The sequence below is a fragment of the Podarcis raffonei genome, chromosome 8, assembly GCF_027172205.1.
Source record: "Podarcis raffonei isolate rPodRaf1 chromosome 8, rPodRaf1.pri, whole genome shotgun sequence".
Taxonomy (NCBI): domain Eukaryota; kingdom Metazoa; phylum Chordata; class Lepidosauria; order Squamata; family Lacertidae; genus Podarcis; species Podarcis raffonei.
In genome coordinates, this window is record NC_070609.1 from 82,487,517 (window position 1) to 82,509,046 (window position 21,530).

General features: G+C 46.3%; 1 protein-coding gene across 2 annotated transcripts in view; it reads right to left on the bottom strand.

The window, feature by feature from the left end:
- WSCD2 (WSC domain containing 2) overlaps positions 1–21,530 on the bottom strand; it is a 79,751-nt gene that overhangs the window by 11,859 nt on the left and 46,362 nt on the right. For both annotated transcript variants that reach the window (XM_053401225.1, XM_053401224.1), the window contains 4 exons: positions 19,904–20,088; positions 8,623–8,744; positions 3,320–3,494; positions 1,709–1,873 (listed from right to left, as the gene is read on the bottom strand). In XM_053401225.1, the coding sequence (XP_053257200.1) occupies positions 1,709–1,873; positions 3,320–3,494; positions 8,623–8,744; positions 19,904–20,088 (647 nt within the window). The remainder of the gene's footprint in view (positions 1–1,708; positions 1,874–3,319; positions 3,495–8,622; positions 8,745–19,903; positions 20,089–21,530) is intronic.

Sequence of the window (21,530 nt, forward strand, 5' to 3'; positions counted from 1 at the left end):
CCCCCTGCTCTTCCTAGCTGGTTTTATGGTCACAGACAAGCTGCATGTAGCTGGCCCTGACTGTGTCAATAAGCCGAGTCTCTGCACATTCCTCGTCTCTCTGGGAGATTATCGGAGATTGATTGATGTAATGGGGCTTTTCTTTGGTATTCTGAATTGGCCTTGAGGATTCCCCCCCCCCCCCCGGGTTCCCCAGGAAGACTCCTCTTGTTAACTGATCTGCCTTTGTATACCGTGGATATTTTAAAGCTCTGACGATGCAGAACTTCCAAGGGAGTATCGCAGTTAGTTTCCAGGCAACCGATCGCAATTCACATAAAAGGGTCTGAAGTCAGCCTGTTTCACAGTGGCTCTCAGCCCTGGGAGAAGGAGCAAACTTGTTTTCTCCTGCTCTGGAGGGTAGGACCCAAACCAGTGGCTTCAAGTTACAAGGAAGGAGATTCCACCTAAACAGCAGGAAGAACTTGTTGACAGTAAGAGCTGTTCAAGAGTGTTCAAGAGACCATAGATAGTCATGGCTTCGCCCAAAGAATCCTGGGAGCTGTGGTCTGTTAAGGGTGCTGAGATTTCTTTGTTGTTGTTGTCATGTCCGACTCTTCGTGACCCCATAGACCAAAGCACACCAGGCACTCCTGTCTTCCACTGCCTCCCGCAGTTTGGTCAAACTCATGCTGGTAGGTTCGAGAAGCTACCATCTCGTCTGTTAGGGTTCCAAGGGGTTGCTCGAGAGCAAGCAGGCAAATGCCTCCCTGCTCGCCTGCGTAGCCTTGCTTTTGATGCCAAAATATACTTATTGTCCAGAACGCCACTCTCCCTTGCCCGGCTCATTCACTGGCAGAATCTGTGAGTGGGCGGTCCTTAAACCTTCCCCAGCAGAGTAGTTTCTTGACGCCCAGTCTGCACCTCCCCTCTCAGCGCGGAAGCTTACTGTGCAAGGAGGGCGTGGGTAACGGAGGACCTCTCTCCTCCCCGCTTTGCCCAGGCAAGGTGTCCTGGCACCGCCTCGCCTCCTCCGAGCCCTGAAGCTCCTCTCCGCTGGAGGCGTGGTTACTCTCCTCCACTGAGGAGGAGCTGCTTCCCACGATCTTTGGGGGCTCTCTGTAATCCATCCGGCTTTGCCCCCTCACCCCTGAGCCGATGGCAGTTCCCTGACATCGTCCTCTGTCGTCCCCTTCTCCTTGTGCCCTCCATCTTTCCCAACATCAGGGTCTTTTCCAGGGAGTCTTCTCTTCTCATGAGGTGGCCAAAGTATTGGAGCCTCAGCTTCAGGATCTGTCCTTCCAGTGAGCACTCAGGGCTGATTTCCTTCAGAATGGATCGGTTTGATCTTCTTGCAGTCCATGGGACTCTCAAAAGTCTCCTCCAGCACCATCATTCAAAAGATTTCTTAGGAAACCCTTATTTCCCTTACGAGAACTACAATTCCCAGAGTCATCTGGGAAGAGGGACTGATAGTTAAGCTACTCTGGGAATTGCAGCTCTGGGAGGAAAACAGGGGCCACCTAACAGCTCTCACTACCACAAACTACAACTCCCAGCATTCTTTGGGGAAGCCATGACTGTTTAAAGTATTACCATAATGTTTTGAATGGATGGTGCAGATGTGGATTCACTACAGGAAAGGGTTTCAGCCCCCACCCGCTTTCTGATTCTTTTTATATTAAAAACACCGATACATTCCAAAAGAAAACAATCACTCCCCTCTCACCTTTGTTATAAAGAGAGCCGTCGAAGTAGTAGCTGCCAGTGTAGAAACCTGTTGCCAGTTCAATGAGGTGCCTTGCCCAGGTATTGCCCGCCCCAGGAAAGCTGGCAAGGGCAACAAACTGCTTGGCCCGAGCTGTTAAAAATCTCCGGTCCATACAGCGGTTATCTGTGAGCAGATCAAAACGAAGGCGTTAGCTAGGAATGGAGGGATCCTGCGGTCACTGGGAGTGAATAAGTGCACAAAACACCAAGTAAATCAAGAGGAGGCCTTGGACATCTCCCTGGAGAGGGAATCCTAAAAGTGAGGGGACAACACCGAAAAGGCCCCGCCTTTCTCTGCTAGTTTCTTTATTATTCTTTCATCCAGAAACCACTTCCTATAAAGTGATTTCACAATAAAATTAAAAACGTATTGTTGCATGCACCCCAATCTCTGAGTGGCAAGAGACGCCAGGGGTTCCTGCACCTACCAGCGGGTTGGTTTACTTGGAATGAAGGCCAATGGAGAGACTACTGCGATGTTCTCTATGTGGAGCTACCTTTGAAAATGACCAGGAAACTACAATTAATCCAGAATGCGGCAGCTAGACTGGTGACTGGGAGTGGCCGCCGAGATCATATAACATCGGTCCTGAAAGATTTACATTGGCTCCTAGTACAGTTCGAGCATAATTCAAAGTGTTGGTACTGACCTTTAAAGCCCAAAAAGGCCTCAGCCCAGTATACCTGAAGGAGCGTCTCCACCCCTACCGTTCAGCCCAGACACTGAGGTCCAGCTCCGAGGGCCTTCTGGCAGTTCCCTCATTGCGAGAAGTGAGGTTACAGGGAACCAGGCAAAGGGCCTTCTCAGTAGTGGCGCCCGCCCTGTGGAACGCCCTCCCACCAGATGTAAAGGAAATAAGCAACTATCTGACTTTTCAATGACATCTGAAGGCAGCCCTGTTTAGGGATGTTTTTAATGTTTGATGTCTTATCATGTTTTTAATATTCTGTTGGGAGCCGCCCAGAGTGGCTGGGGAATCCCAGCCAGATGGGCGGGGTGTACATACATACATACATACATACATACAGGGGTGCAAGTAACAGTATGCATAGGATTTGCTGCCTAAGTTATTGGAATTTTGTTCCCCCTGAAATCCGCAGCACTCAAAGCCATTGTGAACGACTTACATCCATTTCAACAGAGCCTTTTAAAAGGAGATTGGTCTGAATGGAACACATAGAAATGCAATGCATGAACAAATCCAGAGAGGGAACTGAGTTAATACAGAAGAAGAAGAAGAAGGGAATGAGAGGGAAATGAAGAAAGGAAGCGGGCAACCGCTTCTTGCAAAAGTCAAACAGCGGTTTCCTGCATCTAACCAACGGAGCTATCCATCTGATGGAAGCCGGAACTAATTACTGTTTCATTCCAAAGTGAAATTTATATCTTTGGTAATTAAAAGAAATAAAAGGGTGAGGTTTTTTGTTTTTTAAAAAAACAAACAATTGACTCTCTAAGGATTCAGACGGCGGTGGGGTGAGGATCTTCCCCAGTCCTACGCAGATGCCAGATGGGTTGAGAAAGGGACCTTCTTCCTGCAAATCACTTCCATACAAAGCAGCCCTCTACCTTGAACTTGAGTCTGATAAACGATGAAATACTTGGAGGTGCCGCAGCTCTCGAATTCCTCGCCGCTGCATTTTTGGGAGCAGAGTTGCTCGTCTTCCCTCTCGTGCAACGTGAAGAGGGTCGTAGGGAAGCCGCAGTGGCAGGCGGTGGCAGCCAGCGCCGCAAGTGGGTATTCCTGGTGGAAGCAACAGGGGAGAATAATTTTGTGCAATGCCTTTGAGAAGGAGTACAGTTAGAATCATAGAACTGCAGAGTTGGAAGGGCCCCGGGGGGGGTCATCTAGTCCAACCCCCAGAATGGCCAGTGGTGCAGGACGATGGAAGTTGTAGTCCCTCTGGAAGGCCACAGCAAAAGAGAGGAAGTACTAACAAAGGAGGAATGGATAACTAAGATGATAGACTATGCTGAAAAGACGACCATGAAAATCCGGGACGAAGATGAAAAAAAGGTTTAAACAAGACTGGATTGAATTTATAGAATATCTTAAGGTCCACTTACAGGTAGGTAGCCGTGTTGGTCTGCCATAGTCGAAACAAAATAATAAAATTCCTTCCAGTAGCACCTTAAAAATGTAAAGGGACCCCTGACCATTAGGTCCAGTCGTGACCAACTTTGGGGTTGTGGCGCTCATCTCGTTTTATTGGCCGAGGGAGCTGGCGTACAGCTTCCGGGTCATGTGGCAGGCATAACTAAGCCGCTTCTGGTGAACCAGAGCAGCACATGGAAACGCCGTTTACCTTCCCACCGGAGCGGTACCTATTTATCCACTTGCACTTTGACTTGCTTTTGAACTGCTAGGTTGGCAGATAGTGTGCATGCACATGAAAGCTCATACCAATAGCAAGCTTAGTTGGTCTCTAAGGTGCTACCGGAAGGAATTTTTTTATTTTGTTAAGGTCCACTGTAAAGACTTAAAAATATTAGCAGGATTGGCATAGCATCTATGAAGTAATGTGGATTAGGGTTATCAATGGACTTGTAACTGAATGGAAAACTAAAGATGTGTGAGGTAATAAAGGGGAGAAATTGGAAACCGGGGGGGGGGGGGTGAAGTCTAGAATAGGGGTCAGCATGGTTTATCTTGCCTGGGCCGGATCGGTCCTATGGAGAGCCTTCAATTGGCTGGATTGTGTGTGCACGTGAGCACGCACGCCTGGATTTTTTGCGTCTGTGCAAATGTGATTTTCGGCGCTGCAGAAGCAAGTCCCTGCGCTGCGCCAGTTTAGCACAGCGGGCAAGTGGGCAGCTTGGTTAGGGTGCGGCTTGTGGGCCAGTCAAATGACCTCTGCGGGCCACTTTTGGCCCATGGGCCTTAGGTTGTTGACCCCTTGTCTAGAAGTGATGAATAAGTAAGTAATTTGGATGTTAAATTGTTTTTTTTTAATTATTTTTTATTAAAGTTTTTATAATCACACAAACATAACATAAAAACAGCAAATACATAAACAAACAAAAACAAAAACAAAACAAAAAACAAGTATCATTTCATATCTTAATTTCATATACCTTTCTTCCCCGACTTCCTCATGCCTCCCTTTTCTGTATTCCAGATTCTAATCAATTATTCAGCAAATCTTCCCTTATTTTACTTTAATTTTAAGTTAATCTTCCTTATTCTCCTTGTCTTAACCATTACTAATAGTAACCATTTACTTTCCAGTCCAACATCATTCTAACTTTCATTAATTTTGTAATATTTCTTTAGATAGTCCTTAAACTTTTTCCATTCTTCTTCCGCTGCTTCTCTTCCCTGGTTTCGGATTCTGCTCGTCATTTCTGCCAAGCCCATATAGTCCATCACCTTCATCTGCCATTCTTCCAGTGTGGGTAGATCCTGTGTCTTCCAGTACTTTGCGATGAGTATTCTAGCTGCTGTTGTAGCATACATAAAGAAAGTTATATCCGTCTTTAACACCCCTTGGCCGACAATGCCCAAGAGAAAGGCCTCTGGTTTCTTAGGGAAGGTATATTTAAATACCTTTTTAAGTTCATTATAGATCATTTCCCAGAATGCCTTAATCTTCGGGCACGTGGATGTTAAATTGTTAAGTTATTGAAAATTAAAAATAAAATGTGAAAAAAGGAAGGCCTCATCGTGCTGGGTGCAGCTGTGGGGTCTTGGGTTCGAATCTCCACTAAGCTGTGAAACTGAACTAAACAATTTAGGGGCACTTTCCACCTGCTGCTCTAAGACATCCCTACCAATGCATTCTATGTGGGGCTTCTCCTGCAGCTGAACTGAGGATGCAGAATGCTGCGGTACAGTTTCTGACAAGAGCGAGACCATATAACACCCCTGTTTAGAGATCAGCGACTACTCTTTTCAGCGCCTGATAAAAACATTTCGGTTTAGACTAGCCTACTTGGATATGTTTTGATCTGTTTTTGATTATCATTCATTTTAATTATCTTCTTAGAAATAGTGGCTTTTAACTGTACTGAATATTTGATAGTTTTCTTCCTTTTGTAAGCCACTTGGGGTTTTTTTAACAATCAAGAGGTATATAAATTTTATGAAAAAAATAAATTATATGTATATTTCACAGGGTTGCTTCCCTGCACATTCCCTCCAGATAGGTGCAATTTTTTTTTGCACGCAATTTCCCCTAATAGATGCAATTTTGAAAGCTATCCCCCATAAGTAATGCATTTTTGGAGGTAATTTTCACAAACGTACACTTTTTGTGTACCCCATATTCCTTCTTTGCACATATTTGTTGGCTGGGTAACGCTTTGCAAACATTTGCGGATGTGCAAATTTTGAAGGCGCAGTTGAGTCGATGCGTTTTTGCTCAGAAATGTGGACCAGGCAGGTTTGCATTGCAAATGCAAACCAAATTTCTTTCCCCATTTCTGCGCAGCTAAGTTGGGGATATCCTCATCTCTCCCTTCCCAAAGCAATGGTGTGGAAATTGCTGTTGCCGTCAGGGAGTTATTTACTACAGTCAAGAGTTATACGGCCAGGCTTATGGCACCCCTTTCAAAATCACGGCCCAGTGGCAGTTGGATAATGCGCGAGTTTGTCACCTGGACGAAGGCCGCTTAAAAGCCCATGGAGTACGACATCCGTGCCCTCATTTGAGCCTTAAAGCGCAGAGTTATGAAGGCCGTGGTGAGGCCTGACAGGCAATTTAATACCCAGGAAGGCAGCAAGGCTGGGTTAATCAAAGGGCACGCCACAATGAGTTTGTGTTGCCGCCTCAGAGAGCTGGCTGACAACAGCAGGGGCAAGGCCCAAACTGTGTGCCGTAAGAAAGCAGAGATAGTCCATGCTGGGGTGTGGGAGACCGGGGTTCAAATCCCCATTTGGCTATGAAGCTCATATTCTCCAAGTCTCTGTGATAGGAATTTTGAGGTCTTAGATATATGGTAATGTTCATAAGTGTACCAACCAAGCACGTACATAGATCAGCACAGGAAGACCAACTTGGAACCATTTTGATTCCTAAACTGAGCAAATGTTTTCTCTGCAAGGTCAAAGTGGAAAACCTCCCCATTGTCTCTTTCCTCACAAAACCTGTCTTAAGGGCACATTTAAGATATGAATAGGGTGTGAGCCTGCTGACCTGGCCCAGGAACTAAGTATTTATCACTACAAAAGAATGGCTAGGCTCCCCAGGAAATCCAGTCAAGTAACCTGCCAGACAGGAGATAAACAAGGACAGGAGAAAAACAACATTCAAATTTCTGTTTTAAGACTGCCTTTTCTGTGATGTAGGTATGATGTATCTGAGGGGTGGTCTTAGGTTACACCCCTTCTGTGATGTATCTATGATGTTTCTGGGGATGGTCGTGATCTACAGGGTGACAATTTCAAAAGTCTTTATAAGCCCTTGCACAGCATTTTTGGGGGTCCTCTTCCTCTCCTGCGTGTGAGGGGAGCACCCTGTTGCAACAGATCAATAAAGATCAAGCTTACTAGCTGCTTTGCTTCTCAATATTCTCTGGTTGGCCTCTGTTATTCTCTCCTACCAATAGGGAACCTATGTAAGGACTCTATATGGGCTCTTGGATACCCCATAAGGGAAAAGGACAGATTTTTTGTTTACAACATCTCCCAATTTGCCAGGGATAGTCCTGGAATTACAAAAGCTGCCTCGGTTTTACTTTTTCCGGTTTTCTTGGAGAACAATCAAAAGCGGTGTGTGTAGGTGCAAAAACAGAGTCCTGTTTCTACTGGGATGGGGTGGGGAGAATACATGCACCAGAATGAAGGAAACTGTGAAGCTCTTCCTGAAATTTTGAAGGAAAAGGTCACCAATCTGTTTTAAATTTTCAACTGCCATGCTTAGGAAACACAGGGAGTTTCCTTTGTTGTAAATGGAGACTTACACTGTCTACTCAGAAGGAAGTCCCACTGTATTCAATGATGCTTGCTCCCAAGTAACTGGGTCAAGACTGGGCAGCCTTACATGGCAATCCTAAGCAATTTACTCAGAGCTAAATCCTACTGGGTTCAATAGGATTTGCTGTCTCCTGATCATTCTCACAGTTTCTATTATTTCTTCTCCCCTTGTGATTTTTGTTAAAGAGAAATTCACTCCGAAAATGATCTTCAAGGATGATATTGGAAGATATGTTACAGTGGAATTGACAGTACAAGGTGAAAAGCTTTTGATGCTTGGAATCAATGCACCAAATGAGGGCAAGTCAGAATTTTTAAAAAATCTACAGGCCACTCTTATGGACTATTTGGATTACAAAATTGTCTTGATGGGGGATTTGAACGGCGTAGTCTCAACAATGATGGATAGAACCCAAAGGCAAAAACTTACTAATGACGGGAGGCTACCAAAGACGTTTTTCGAGATGGTGGACAATTTTGACCTGAGAGACATATGGAGATTGAGGAATCCAATGGAGAAAGATTTTACATTTTTTTCAGATACAAATCTATCGTGCAGTCGCCTGGACTATATATGGTTAACTAAAGACTTGACCCCAAGAGTGACTAAATCTGAGATTTGCCCAAGGACTTGTTCAGAATTAAAATTGTCTCTACAGGGTTCTTTTTGACGGCGGATGAATGATGCTTTACTGAGAAATGATTTGATTGTAAATAAAGCTCAAAAGACCCTCAAGGACTATTTTGAGTTGAACCTAAATCCTGCCTCTGAGACTTCTCCCTTTGGGGGTTCTCAACCTGGGGCTCCCTCCTCTGTATGCAGCCAATCATTGACAGTCTCCTCTTTCTATCTGCAAGATCATACCCCTTGGGTTCCAATCCTTGGTCACACTGGAGGGCTTGTGACCCAAGCTTAGGACATTGGGGCACAGCATCCTTCATCTCTTGGTTAGCTTACCTTTCCCGTGCAGAAGTCAACGCACCGGTCCACAGACATGTTTCTCATGACCCTGCTCACCGGCAAAGCCAAGGAGATGTTATCCGGCCTGCGGAAGCATCCGCGGAATATGGCGCTGCCGTCTAACGGGAGAGGAGAGAAAAGTGGAAGGAAGGAAGCATTTAATGGCTGAGCTCCCAAAGTCAAAGGCACAGGTGACCCTGCAGGATTCCCAAACTGTGCTGGCAAGCGTCCTTTGAGATTGAGCGTTTGAACAGGATTTCTAGGATTTCTGAGACTGATCATCTAGATCAGCCCAGATCATCATTTCTAGGAAAAGAGGTGCTGGAACTCACCATGAACGCCTCCTTTGTTCTCTTATACAGTGGTACCGCGGGTTACATACGCTTCAGGTTACAGACTTCGCTAACCCAGAAATAATACCTCAGGTTAAGAACTTTGCTTCAGGATGAGAACAGAAATCGCGCAACAGCAGTGCGGCAGCAGCAGGAGGCCCCATTAGCTAAAGTGGTACTTCAGGTTAAGAACAGTTTCAGGTTAAGAACAGACCTCCGGAACGAATTAAGTACTTAACCGGAGGTACCACTATAATGGCAATGATGCCCACCTCAGAGGTGCTGGAACTGAGTTCTGGCTGAAGAAAAGCCATGGGCCTGATCCAGCAAGGCTCTTGGGAGACTTCAAAGTTGTGTTTCTGAATAATAATAATAATAATAATAATAATAATAATAATAATAATAATTTATTCTTTATACCCCGCCCATCTGGCTGGGCTTCCCCAGCCACTCTGGGCGGCTTCCAACAAAATATTAAAATTCAGTAATGCATCAAACATTAAAAAGCTTCCCTAAACAGGGCTGCCTTCAGATGCCTTCTAAAAGTCTGGTAGTTGTTGTTCTCTTTGACATCTGGTGGGAGGGCGTTCCACAGGGCAGGTGCCACTACCGAGAAGGCCCTCTGCCTGGTTCCCTGTAGCTTTGCTTCTCGCAATGAGGGAACCGCCAGAAGGCCCTCGGTGCTGGACCTCAGTGTCTGGGTAGAAGGATGGGGGTGGAGACGCTCCTTCGGATATACTGGACTGAGGCCGTTTAGGGCTTTAAAGGTCAGCACCAACACTTTGAATTGTGCTCAGAAACGTACTGGGAGCCAATGTAGGTCTTTCAAGACCGGTGTTATGTGGTCAAGCATTAGGCCCCACACCCACCACCACAACATATAAAAAATATATTTGAAACCAACCAGAAGATCATGTGACAAAGCCAACCATTTCCTCCCTGACAGAGTTCCCCACCCACCCACTTGTGGGCCATGGGTGGGGAACCTTTAGCCCTGTGTTTCAGAATACCTCTTGGCACTCCCCGTTTCTTCCAACCCAAACAGGACTATGGTGCCCATGTGCCAGTGTTGGGCAGGGGTGATCAATGTGCTGTATTCCAGATGTTGCTGAACTACAACTCCCATCCTCCCTGACTGATGGGAGTTGTGGTCCCAAAACATCTGGACTTCCTTTCTTAGGAGCTACAAACCAAGCCACTGATTCATGCGTGAACCAAACCAACTCTATCAAGGCTTCCTGAAATAATATTTGAACAGTCCTCTTTGCAGATTTAACCCAAATGACGACTCGAACTGGAATGACAGAGCGGATCCAAAACAAATTAGGCTTCATTCAGATGCTACAAATTCAAGGTGAATATTTGGGTCACAGCACATCTCTAGAGGGAGATGTGAAAAATCCTATTGGTTAGTGGGATGTAAGCAGACACCAAAGGATTGCATCGTAGGTTAATTTCTGGTTTTGTTTTGTTTTTTTTAATTTTCTAGGATTTATTGATCCACTGATAAGAGAGCTTTTCAATTACCATTTTTCTGGTCTTTTAAAATGTACTAATATGTTGAAAATTGATCCCATTCAAAAACATAATAATAATTAAAGCTCACGAATCTAGAATATTGGTTCTGTAAAGTTTGGCAAATAGCTTTCTTCAAATGAGAGATCAAAGAAAGTCAGACAGTTTTTGGCACTCTGGCATCTGTTGATTTTTAAAATAGCCAGGAATCTGGTAGAAAAGTTCCAACGCCATATAAAATGGTTTGGTCTTTTAAAGGGGTAAATAGGATCAACTGAAGAAGGGTTAGATAAATTAAAGAAAACGGAATGTGGATCTGATTCACTGAGTCATTTTGATTTTGATTCTGCTATAGATTTTGGAGCATCTTAAAAAGTAGAGACATCACCTTGCCGACCAATGTCCGTATAGTTAAAGCTATGGTTTTCCCAGTAGTGATGTATGGAAGTGAGAGCTGGACCATAAAGAAGGCTTTTGAATTATGGTGCTGGAGGAGACTCTTGAGAGTCCCATGGACTGCAAGAAGATCAAACCTATCCATTCTTAAGGAAATCAGCCCTGAGTGCTCACTGGAAGGACAGATCCTGAAGCTGAGGCTCCAATACTTTGTCCACCTCATGAGAAGAGAAGACTCCCTGGAAAAGACCCTGATGTTGGGAAAGATGGAGGGCACAAGGAGAAGGGGACGACAGAGGACGAGATGGTTGGACAGTGTTCTCGAAGCTACCAGCATGAGTTTGACCAAACTGCAGGAGGCCGTGGAAGACAGGAGTGCCTGGCGTGCTCTGGTCCATGGGGTCACGAAGAGTCGGACACGACTAAATGACTAAACAACAACAACAAAAACAACAACAACATAGATTTTGGAATGCAGTTTCTCTGCGTCCTGTATATCTTGAGATATCTTCCCCAAACTTAGTATGAGGGTTGATGAGGGGGGCAGTACTCTCTGTTGCTGTTTGGACATTGGCTGACATTTTAAATCAAAATGGTGGACCAAAACATGACTTTGAGGTGATTTCATCCGTTTTTTGACATAGGTTTCGCCACCTCTTGAGATATTGTCATCAAACTTAGCACAAGATTTCCTGAAGTGAGATGGCAGGCTTTGTGACTCTTTGGACAACAGACACCATTTTGAATCAAGACGGTGATCCAAAACATCCTTTTGGCGTTAACTGCCCACAAGGTTTCAACCACCTCTTGAGACATCAACAGAGTCAGCATGATGGTCCCAGAGGTGAGGATGAGGATCTGTGTTGATGTTTGGATACCAGGCGCTATTTTGACTCAAGATGGCAGACCGAAATGTGGCTTTGACATGACTTTACTCCATTTTTGGTGTGGTGGAACTCACAAATTACACCATCCACTTAAAAACACAATATTTTTTAGTTTCTAAAAAATCCTGGGCAGCTCCAGGCATAGGAGATAGAAGAAGAAAAAGAATGATGTGAAATTAAAATTAGTATTATCTACTATAAATTTTTGGAAAGCGTTTTGTCCATCTGTTCTCTTTAGGTTTGGCTGCCTCTCAAGTTATCGTTGCCAAACTTAGCACAAAGCTTCCCAAGGTGGGGACGGCAGTCATAATCGATGTTTGGACGCCAGGAGTCATTTTGAAACAAGTTGATGGCTTGAAACATTTCTTTGGCATGGCTTCACCCATTTGGGGGCATAGGTTCAGTCGCCACTGAAAGCATGGAATCATAGAGTTGGAAGGGACCCCCAAAGATAATCTAATTCAGCCCCCTGTGATGCAGGAATCACAGCTAAAGGATCTTTTACAGGTGACCATCCAACCTCCATTAAAAAAATTCTAACACCTGAGAATCCGCAACATTCCTAGGGGGTTTGTTCCAACTGTCGAACAGCTCCAACACTCAGAATGTTCTTCCTAATGTTCAGTTGAAATCTTCTTTCTTGCCCTCTGATTCCATTTGTTTGGGTTCTCCCCTCCTGAGAAGCAGAAAACTTTGTTTCAACTTCCATGTGACAGCTTTTCAGATATTTGAAGATGGCTATCATATCTCCTCGCAGTCTCCTCTTTTCCAGGCTAAACATGCCCAGCTCCTTCAGCCATTCCTCATAAGGCTTGGTTTCCAGTCCCTTGATCATCTTGGTTGCCCACCCCTGCACACTCGCCAACTTGTCAACATCCTTCTTAGATTGTGGTGCCCAGAACACCAGGACGCCAGGTAGCGCCTGACCAAGGCAGAATAACGATATCATCATCAGACTTGGCACAAGCATTCCGAAGCTGGAGGCAATGGACTTTGTCAATATTTGGGTGCCATTTTGAATCAAGATGGCAGACCAATACGTGAATTTGGCTTGACTTCACCCATCCTTTGGCATGTTGTTGTTGTTGTTTAGTCGTTTAGTCATGTCCGACTCTTCGTGACCCCATGGACCAGAACATGGCAGGCACTCCTGTCTTCCACTGCCTCCCGCAGTTTGGTCAAACTCTTGCTGGTAGCTTCGAGAACACTGTCCAACCATCTCGTTCTCTGTCGTCCCCTTCTCCTTGTGCCCTCCATCTTTCCCAACATCAGGGTCTTTTCCAGGGAGTCTTATCTTCTCATGAGGTGGCCAAAGTATTGGAGCCTCAGCTTCAGGATCTGTCCTCCCAGTGAGCACTCAGGGCTGATTTCCTTCAGAATGGATAGGTTTGATCTTCTTGCAGTCCATGGGACTCTCAAGAGTCTTCTCCAGCACCATAATTCAAAAGCATCAATTCTTTGGTGATCAGCCTTTGGCATAGGTTTGGCCAACTCTCAATATATCATCACCAAACTCGGTATGGAGGTGGGGTGAAAGTATTTGTTAATTTTTTTATTCTTTATTGAATTTCTATACTGCCCTTCATTCGAGGATCACAGAGTGGTTTAAAATATAAAAACAAAAGAATACAAAACATGGTAAAAAACAAAACAAATACAATACCCCCCCCATTTAATTAATTGTTTAATGAAAGGCCAGGGAGAAGAGGAATGTTTTTGCCTGTTGCCTAAAGATTTGTAATGAAGGTGTCAGAGGAGTCTCCCTGGGGAGAGCATTCTACAAGCAGAGAGTCACTGCATAATAATTTGGATACTGGGTGCTGTTTTGATTTAAGACAACAGAACAAAATGAGTCTATGGCATGACTGTGGCATTTTTTTTGGTGTGATGGTCAAAACTCACAAATGACACTATTCATTTTTTTAAAACAACAACAACAATATTTTGTGGTTTCTACTTATTTCTGATCTGCAACAGGAACTCCCCGAGAGTATATTTATATAGTAGATTGAATACAGTGGTACCTCGCAAGACGAAATTAATTCGTTCCGCGAGTTTTTTCTTCTTGCGAGTTTTTTGTCTTGCGAAGCACGGTTTCCCATAGCAATGCATTGAAAATCAATCAATGCGTTCCTATGGAAACCGCCTTCAGACCAGGTCCGGGGACAGTCTGTCCCCCGACCTCTTCTGAAGGCTGGGGGGGGGGACAAGGGCTTTTCTTCCCACCGCCAGCCTTCAGAAGGCTGTTCTGAAGGCTGGCGGTGGGAAGAAAAGCCCTTCTCCCCACCTCCCGCCCCGCAAGCTCCGGGGACAGGAGGGCTTTGCTGCTGACCGCCAGCATTTTAAAAGCCCCTGGGACGATTTTAAAATGCTGGCGGGCAGCAGCGAAGGCTGGCCGCCCGCCAGCATTTTAAGGGGGGGAGCAAAGACTTTTGCCCCCCGCTGGCCTTCAGAAGAGGTCCAGGACCAGAAGAGGTTCTGAAGGCCGGCGGTGGCCGAAAGTCTTTGCTCCCCCCCCCGCCTGCCTTCAAAAGCCGTCGGGATAGCGGAGAAACGCGCTGCGCTTCTCCACTATCCCGGGAAGGCAGGCGGGGGGAGCAAAGACTTTTGCCCCCCGCCGGCCTTCAGAAGAGGTCCAGGACCTCTTCTGAAGGCCGGTGGTGGGCAAAAGTCTTTGCTCCCGACCGCCAGCATTTTAAAAGAGGTCCCCGGAGATTTCCCTATGGGCTTTCTTCTTGCGAAGCAAGCCCATAGGGAAATTCGTCTGGCAAAGCACCTCGAAAAACGGAAAACTCTTTCTTCTTGCGAGTTTTCCGTCTTGCGAGGCATTCGTCTTGCGAGGTACCACTGTATTGCGTTAAATAGAAGATTCTTGTAGAGTATACTGTGCTTTGAAGAAATGTATTCTGAATCCTGATAAACTGTTCAAAGGCTACCTTTGAAGGTGACTCAGAAACTACAACTAATCCAGAATGCAGCAACTAGATTGGTGACTGGGAGCGGCTGCTGAGCCCACATAACACTGGTCCTGTAAGACCTACATTGGCTCCCAGTATGTTTCTGAGCACAATTCAAAGTGTTGGTGCTGACCTTTAAAGCCCTAAACTGCCTCGGTCCAGTATACCTAAAGGAACATCTCCACCTCCATTGTTCAGATGAGGTCCAGCACTGAGGGCCTTCTGGTGGTTCCCTCCCTGCGAGAATTGAGGTTGCAGAGAACCAGGCAGAGGGCCTTTTCGGTAATGGTGCCCACCCTGTGGAACGCCCACCAATCAGATGTCAGGGAGATAAAGAATTACACAACTTTTAGAAAATATCTGAAGGCTCAGGGAAGTTTTTAATGTCTGACATTTTATTATTATTTTTTATTTTGCTGGAAGCTGCCCAGAGTGGCTGGGGAAACCCAGCCAGATGGGTGGGGTATAAACAATAAAATTATCATAATCATCATCATTATCATCATTATTAATGGGGGATTTAATTTATATTTATATTTTAAGCAATGTTAATTTTAATATAATAAATAAATATAATGAAGAAAAAAACGACCCCCTTCCAATTTATTTGTCCAAGTTCTTTAACAGCTCTATAAGCCAGGAAGCCAACAGAAACTCTTATTCCTGTCTTTTGGAAAATTGCATCTGTCACCAACATCCAGAATATTTCTAAGCAAGCTGCCATAGCTCCTGTTTCGCTGCTTTTATGCCAAACCACAGCTCTCCAATATTGATCTCTCCCTCTTTAGCTCTCTTTCTCTCTCGAGGGAATTCTACAGTTCTCACGAACTCTGCACAAATCAAAAGCTAAAATTAATCTCTCATGGCCACTGGCCACCATTCGTTAACAGTCACTAAGGTTAGACCCAATGGGCTCCTCTTTTGATTTTTGAATTTGAAAAGCACTGGTGTTTGTTTGTGTGTGTTGGGAGTAACACAACAGCACTTGTTGTTGGTTACCTGAACCAGTGGGGGCGTCAATAGATAGAAAGGCAACTTATTCCTCCAGCATCAACCCTTGTAACTGTACAGTAAGACTGCAACTTATGTATGCCTTATGCTTCCAGGGGTTGCACTTAAAGGCAAAATCATGCAAACTCAGAATGATCCCCAAAACTACCACCACTGTCAGAGATCTCATGAAACTGGGGGTGCAAAACGCAGGGGCTTTTGTTGCAAAACGCTGCGAAGAGTTGCTATTAGATCTGATGGCTTCATTCTACTACATTTTTTCTGCATTCCAAAATCTTAATAATTTCCATTGTATTCCATTCAGATATAATAATCCCTTATATGGCAGCTACAATATTGTGGTTTCATTCGTGTTGTTATGTCAGATAATTTATAAAGTTTCAAGTGAGGAACTCTGTAATCCTTATTCTTTCCTGCACATGACAAGTCCCCCCCCCATGATGTTTCCCCATCTATATATAATAATAATAATAATAATAATAATAATAATAATAATAATAATAATTTATTATTTATACCCCGCCCATCTGGGCGGCTTCCATAAAAACCAAAAATACAGTAAAATATCACACGTTAAAAACTTCCCTGAACAGGGCTGCCTTAAGATGTCTTCTGAATGTCATGTAGTTGTTTATCTCTTTGACATCTGCTGGAAGGGCGTTCCACAGGGCGGGCGCCACTACCGAGAAGGCCCTCTGCCTGGTTCCCTGTAGCTTTGCTTCTCGCAATGAGGGAACCGCCAGAAGGCCCTCGGCGCAGGACCTCAGCGTCCGGGCAGAATGATGGGGGTGGAGACGCTCCTTCAGGTATACTGGACCGAGGCCGTTTAGGGCTTTAAAGGTCAGCACCAACACTTTGAATTGTGCTCGGAAACGTACTGGGAGCCAATGTAGGTCTTTCAAGACCGGTGTTACATGGTCTCGGCGGTGTTTTATCCTTCCTTCCTACAACTTTTGATGGTTTCCGCCATGCCTTGGGAGAAGCGGTTATCTCACAGTTTCCAAAAGTCACTGCATCACTTCATCCTGTGATTTGGCTTCCAGTAAACAAGCCGTCTTCGCCATTTCTCCAGCCTAGGAGGAACGGTCTGAATCCAGACTGCAAATAGTTAATCCAAAAGCTTCTTATCCCACAGCTGGTAGACTCCTTTCTTCCCTGCCACAGATTTATGGCCAATTGTCCTTATCTCAAACACACTCCTTTATGAATAATGGAGGTTAGGAAGGACTTTGCTGCATATTTTCAAAGCATAGCGTTTTCCCCCACCCCTTCCCTCTCAGTTCCTTTCTTTCACGCACGCAGTTCCAGTTTTGTTAAATTCCAAATTTACATTCCAATTTCTTCCTTTCTCACTTGTACGTGTAGATTGCATTCCAGGGAGGGTTGCCATATCATAAACATAGAGAAAAACCGGACCGTCTCTTTCACCAAATGAAATCCCCTCTCAATCCAAACCTTTTAAATCCTTGTAGCTGGGTTCATTGTCGCAGTTTCTCATCTCTAGCACACGCCTGTACTTTACTCCAGTTAAAAAACCCCAATTAGCAGGATCGACTGTGCTTCCAAGAATGGGATTCGAGGGTCGCAGCAGCCGGAGTGCTCTGTGCACCCAGTGCCTTTGCCTGCCCTCACATTCCATGGGGAAGCGAGTGCCAGACCGCCAGGCAAACTGTGGGTGAGAGCCAGGTTCCTCTTTCCACCAAATGCCATTCCCCCATCATTTTCTGATTAGCTCTAGCTCTCTCTCTTTCTCTCCGTGGGGTTGGAAGAGGCGCCCATCCCCTGGCGCACAGGAAGTAGGAAAGGCACTGCGAAAACACCTTTTGGCCTTTTCCTTCTCAGGCTTGCTATGGACAATTGTGCTTCCTCCTGCAGGTTGCCAGCTTGATCTCGCTGCCCCACGGCCCACCAAGGTTCCCCATAATCTCTTCCCTTCCCCCTGCCTGCCTGGATTCTCCTCTCTGCTTTTGACATTTAAGCACCAGCTAATGAGCCTCCCAGCCCACCTTCTTAACTACAGAAGACAGGGAGGAACGCAATGAATGCAAAATTAGAGGCGAGATGCAGAAAAGCCTTTGAGAGCAGGGAAGAGATCAAAAGCCCATTTCAAACTCATTAAGGCAGCTCAAGCACCTAGGCCTTCCTTTCCCTGCATTGCACTCAATTGGTCGGCTGAGAGTGCTCTGGGAGGGATTCCTTCCCTCCCACAAACACCTTCACGTTTTCCAGTCCCGACTAGCCAAGGCTGTAGATTGCCAGTGTTCACAAATGCACCTCAAGCGTAGGATTTGAGATCATGGCACAGCATCCAAAGGACCTCTGTCTTGGTTTTGAAACCCAAGCTTTCTAGTCCTTGTGAAAATAAGAACACAGAGCTAGCTGAATCAGGCCCATCAAGTCCAGCGTCCTGTGGCCAGCCTGGTGCATGTAGGAAACTAGCAAGCAGGATCCAGGCAAAGGAGTTCTCTTCTTGCCTATGATTTACAGCAACTGGTAACCAGAAGCTTAACTGTCTCCAACCATGGAGGCAGAACATACAGCCATCGCTATGCACTCCTGGGGGAGCAAGTTCCATAGTTTAACTACAGCCTAGTAATGGTAAGGTAAGGGATGCAGGTGGCACTGTGGTCTAAAACAATGACCCTCTTGGGCTTGCAAATCAGAAGGTTGGCAGTTTGAATCCCCATGACAGGGTGAGCTCCTGTCGCTCTGCCTCAGCTCCTGCCAACCTAGCAGTTCGAAAGCACACCAGTGCAAGTAGATAAATAGGTACCCCTGCGGCTGGAAGGTAAACAGTGTTTCCATGCGCTCTGGTTTCCATCACGGTGTTCTGTTGTGCCAGAAGCGGTTTAGTCTTGCTGGCCACATGACCCGGAAAGCTGTCTGTGGACAAACATCAGCTCTCTTGGCCTGAAAGCGAGATGAGCGCCGCAATCCCATAGTCGCCTTGACTGGACTTAACCATTGCTCGGTCCTTGCTCCTGCCAACCTAGCAGTTCGAAAGCACGTCAAAGTGCAAGTAGATAAATAGGTACCGCTTCGGCGGGAAGGTAAACGGCGTTTCCATGCGCTGCTCTGGTTTGCCAGAAGAGGCTTAGTCATGCTGGCCACATGACCCGGAAGCTGTACGCCGGCTCCCTCAGCCAATAAAGTGAGATGAGCACTGCAACCCCAGAGTTGGCCACGACTGGACCTAATGGTCAGGGGTCCCTTTACCTTTACCTCAAAAATACCAGAGGGTATGTAGCAGCTGTAGTGAGGGTACAGGGTGGAAGGTCTAGTGCAGGGGTCAGCAAACTTACCGCGCCTCAGACCAGTGTCTCCAGCGCCGATCGTGCGGCGGGCCAGAGGGCGGGGGAGCACGTGCCCATACGCATGCACACATGCTATTTCCGGTGAACTGCCGGGTCGGAGGAGCACCGGAAATAGCTTGTGCACATGTGCATGGGCCTCCTCCGACCTGGATGTGCACAGGAAATAACGCTTGCGCATGCGCAAATAACGCACAAGTTATTTCCGGTGCTCCTCTGACCCGAAAGTGGGCAGCCACGAAGCGCAGCGCCAGTGAGAGCAGGTGGTGGCAGCAAGCAGCGGGGGTTGCCGCGGGCCGGATAAACAAGTCCCTCAGGCCTTATACAGCCCGCGGGCCTTAGTTTGGGGACCCATGGTCTAGTGTTCTGCAAGACACATGCCTAAGGGTAAAGGTAAAGGGACCCCTGACCATTAGGTCCAGTCGTGGCCGACTCTGGGGTTGCGGCGCTCATCTCACTTTATTGGCCGAGGGAGCCGGCGTACAGCTTCTGGGTCATGTGGCCAGCATGAGTAAGCCGCTTCTGGAGAACCAGAGCAGCGCACGGAAATGCCGTTTACCTTCCCGCCAGAGCGGTACCTATTTATCTACTTGCACTTTGACATGCTTTCGAACTGCTAGGTTGGCATGAGCAGGGACCAAGCAACGGGAGCTCACCCCGTCGCAGGGATTCGAACCACTGACCTTCTGATCGGCAAGTCCTAGGCTCTGTGGTTTAACCCACAGCACCACCTGCACATCCCTAATAGCCAGCAGCATCAGAGTTACTTCCCTTGAGCTATTAGGACACCTTGATCTCAATGCCATGAGCCCCAGGCTCTGCTCCCTTGGGCCACCCTAGTTCTCGAACCCAAACAGGTCAATACTTACACCTCCTTGCAGACTCTTGGGCCAACTCCAGGCGGTAGATTGAGAGTCGGTTCACCCCACCACAAATGTTGCTCTTTTCTCCCTTACACTCCATGTTGCATTCGGAATCACTGACGTTCGCCGCTTGGATCTTGTGGCCACAATAGCATTCGGCCCCAAACTCTAGGCCTGCGAAGAGGTAACCCCTGGAAAGGAGAGAGAGAGAGAGAGAGAAAGCATTTTGTTTGGAGGTTTGGTGGTGGTAGCAGCGGCCTGTGTTCAGATTCAGTGGCTGGACTTGGCTACCCGAAAGCTGAACGTTTGTGCAGCTGTCCTTGGTGCTGAACAGCACCTTCCGAAATCTCATGCTGTGCTGCCCACCCTGATATTGGCCACTTTGCAGGTAAAGGATGTCTCCTTTTTATAACATGCTGAGATAAAACAGCTGCTTAGTCTTGAAAGAGAACAAAGTCAGAAGGAAGGAAAGATAAGAAAAGGAGAAAGCTAAAGAAAGAGAAAGTGAGAAAAAAGGAAAAGAAAGAGGGGGAAAAAACAAAGAAGAAAAATAAAAGGACTTCTGGCTCTCTTTGCTGCCGCTACATATGATATTCATTCCTTAAGATCCAACCATTCTATCTGCTATAAGCCAGTATTTTTCCAATCTTCACATACAGATATTACAAGTTCATTTTCTCTTTTCACGTGCAAAAAGTCCATAAGAAATGTCCAATCCTTAATAAATGTCACTAATGGTTTCCCTCTAATTAAACACGTTAATGTTCCCATCTCAGCCACGTCCAAGAGCTTTATCAGCTGTTCTTTGAACATGGCTAAGCCATCTTTGTGCAGATAGCAATCAGGCGAGGGGTGCTTCCACCGTAACTGCCTCACCACGGAACGGCTGCCTGCACACAGAAGTTGGGAACTGCTTTCTATGTGCGGGGAGCAGGGCCGGCCCACCTGTGGGGCTTGGTGAAGCCTTCGCCCCAGGCAGCAGGCTCCTGGTAGCTGGGAGGGGTAGCAGATCCAGCCTCTCGGAAGCTTGCTGCTCACTGCCTCATGGACTTCTGGGATGCCTCCTCTGCCACCTGCCCTTCTCCATTCTCCTTTTACTCCCCTGCCAGTGCACTAGGCCTTCCCTGGCCCATCCCCAGTCTCCTTGGGCAGCAGCAGCAGGAGGAAATTGTGCATTTTTGCCTCAAGTGGCAAAAGGCCCTGGGCCGGCCCTGGCTGGGAGTTGTGTGTCAATGTTGCTTTTTATGGGGGAACACATTCTACGGTCCCTGGAGGCCTTTGCCTCACAAAATTCCTTTCCTTCCTTCTTTTTCTTTCCCACTTTCCCCTCTTTTCTTCTCGTTTTCAAAAACATTGTACGCTTCCGAATGCGGCGCTGTGTCTTCTTAAGTTTCGTGGGACAACCTCAAAATTTCTCTCGCACACACCAGGAAGATTCCCCTGTAATCCGAGGCGGTCGTGACCACTGAAGATTGGGATCGCCGAATTTTGATTCAGATTTGGGGGTCTGAATCTGGTTAAATCTGGTCCGTACTGATCCAAACTGAATCAGGACCCTATCTGAACCTGTGATCCTAATAGGCATAGAGCATTATTTGTATAATAATGAAGATAATACGCAATAATTGTTTGT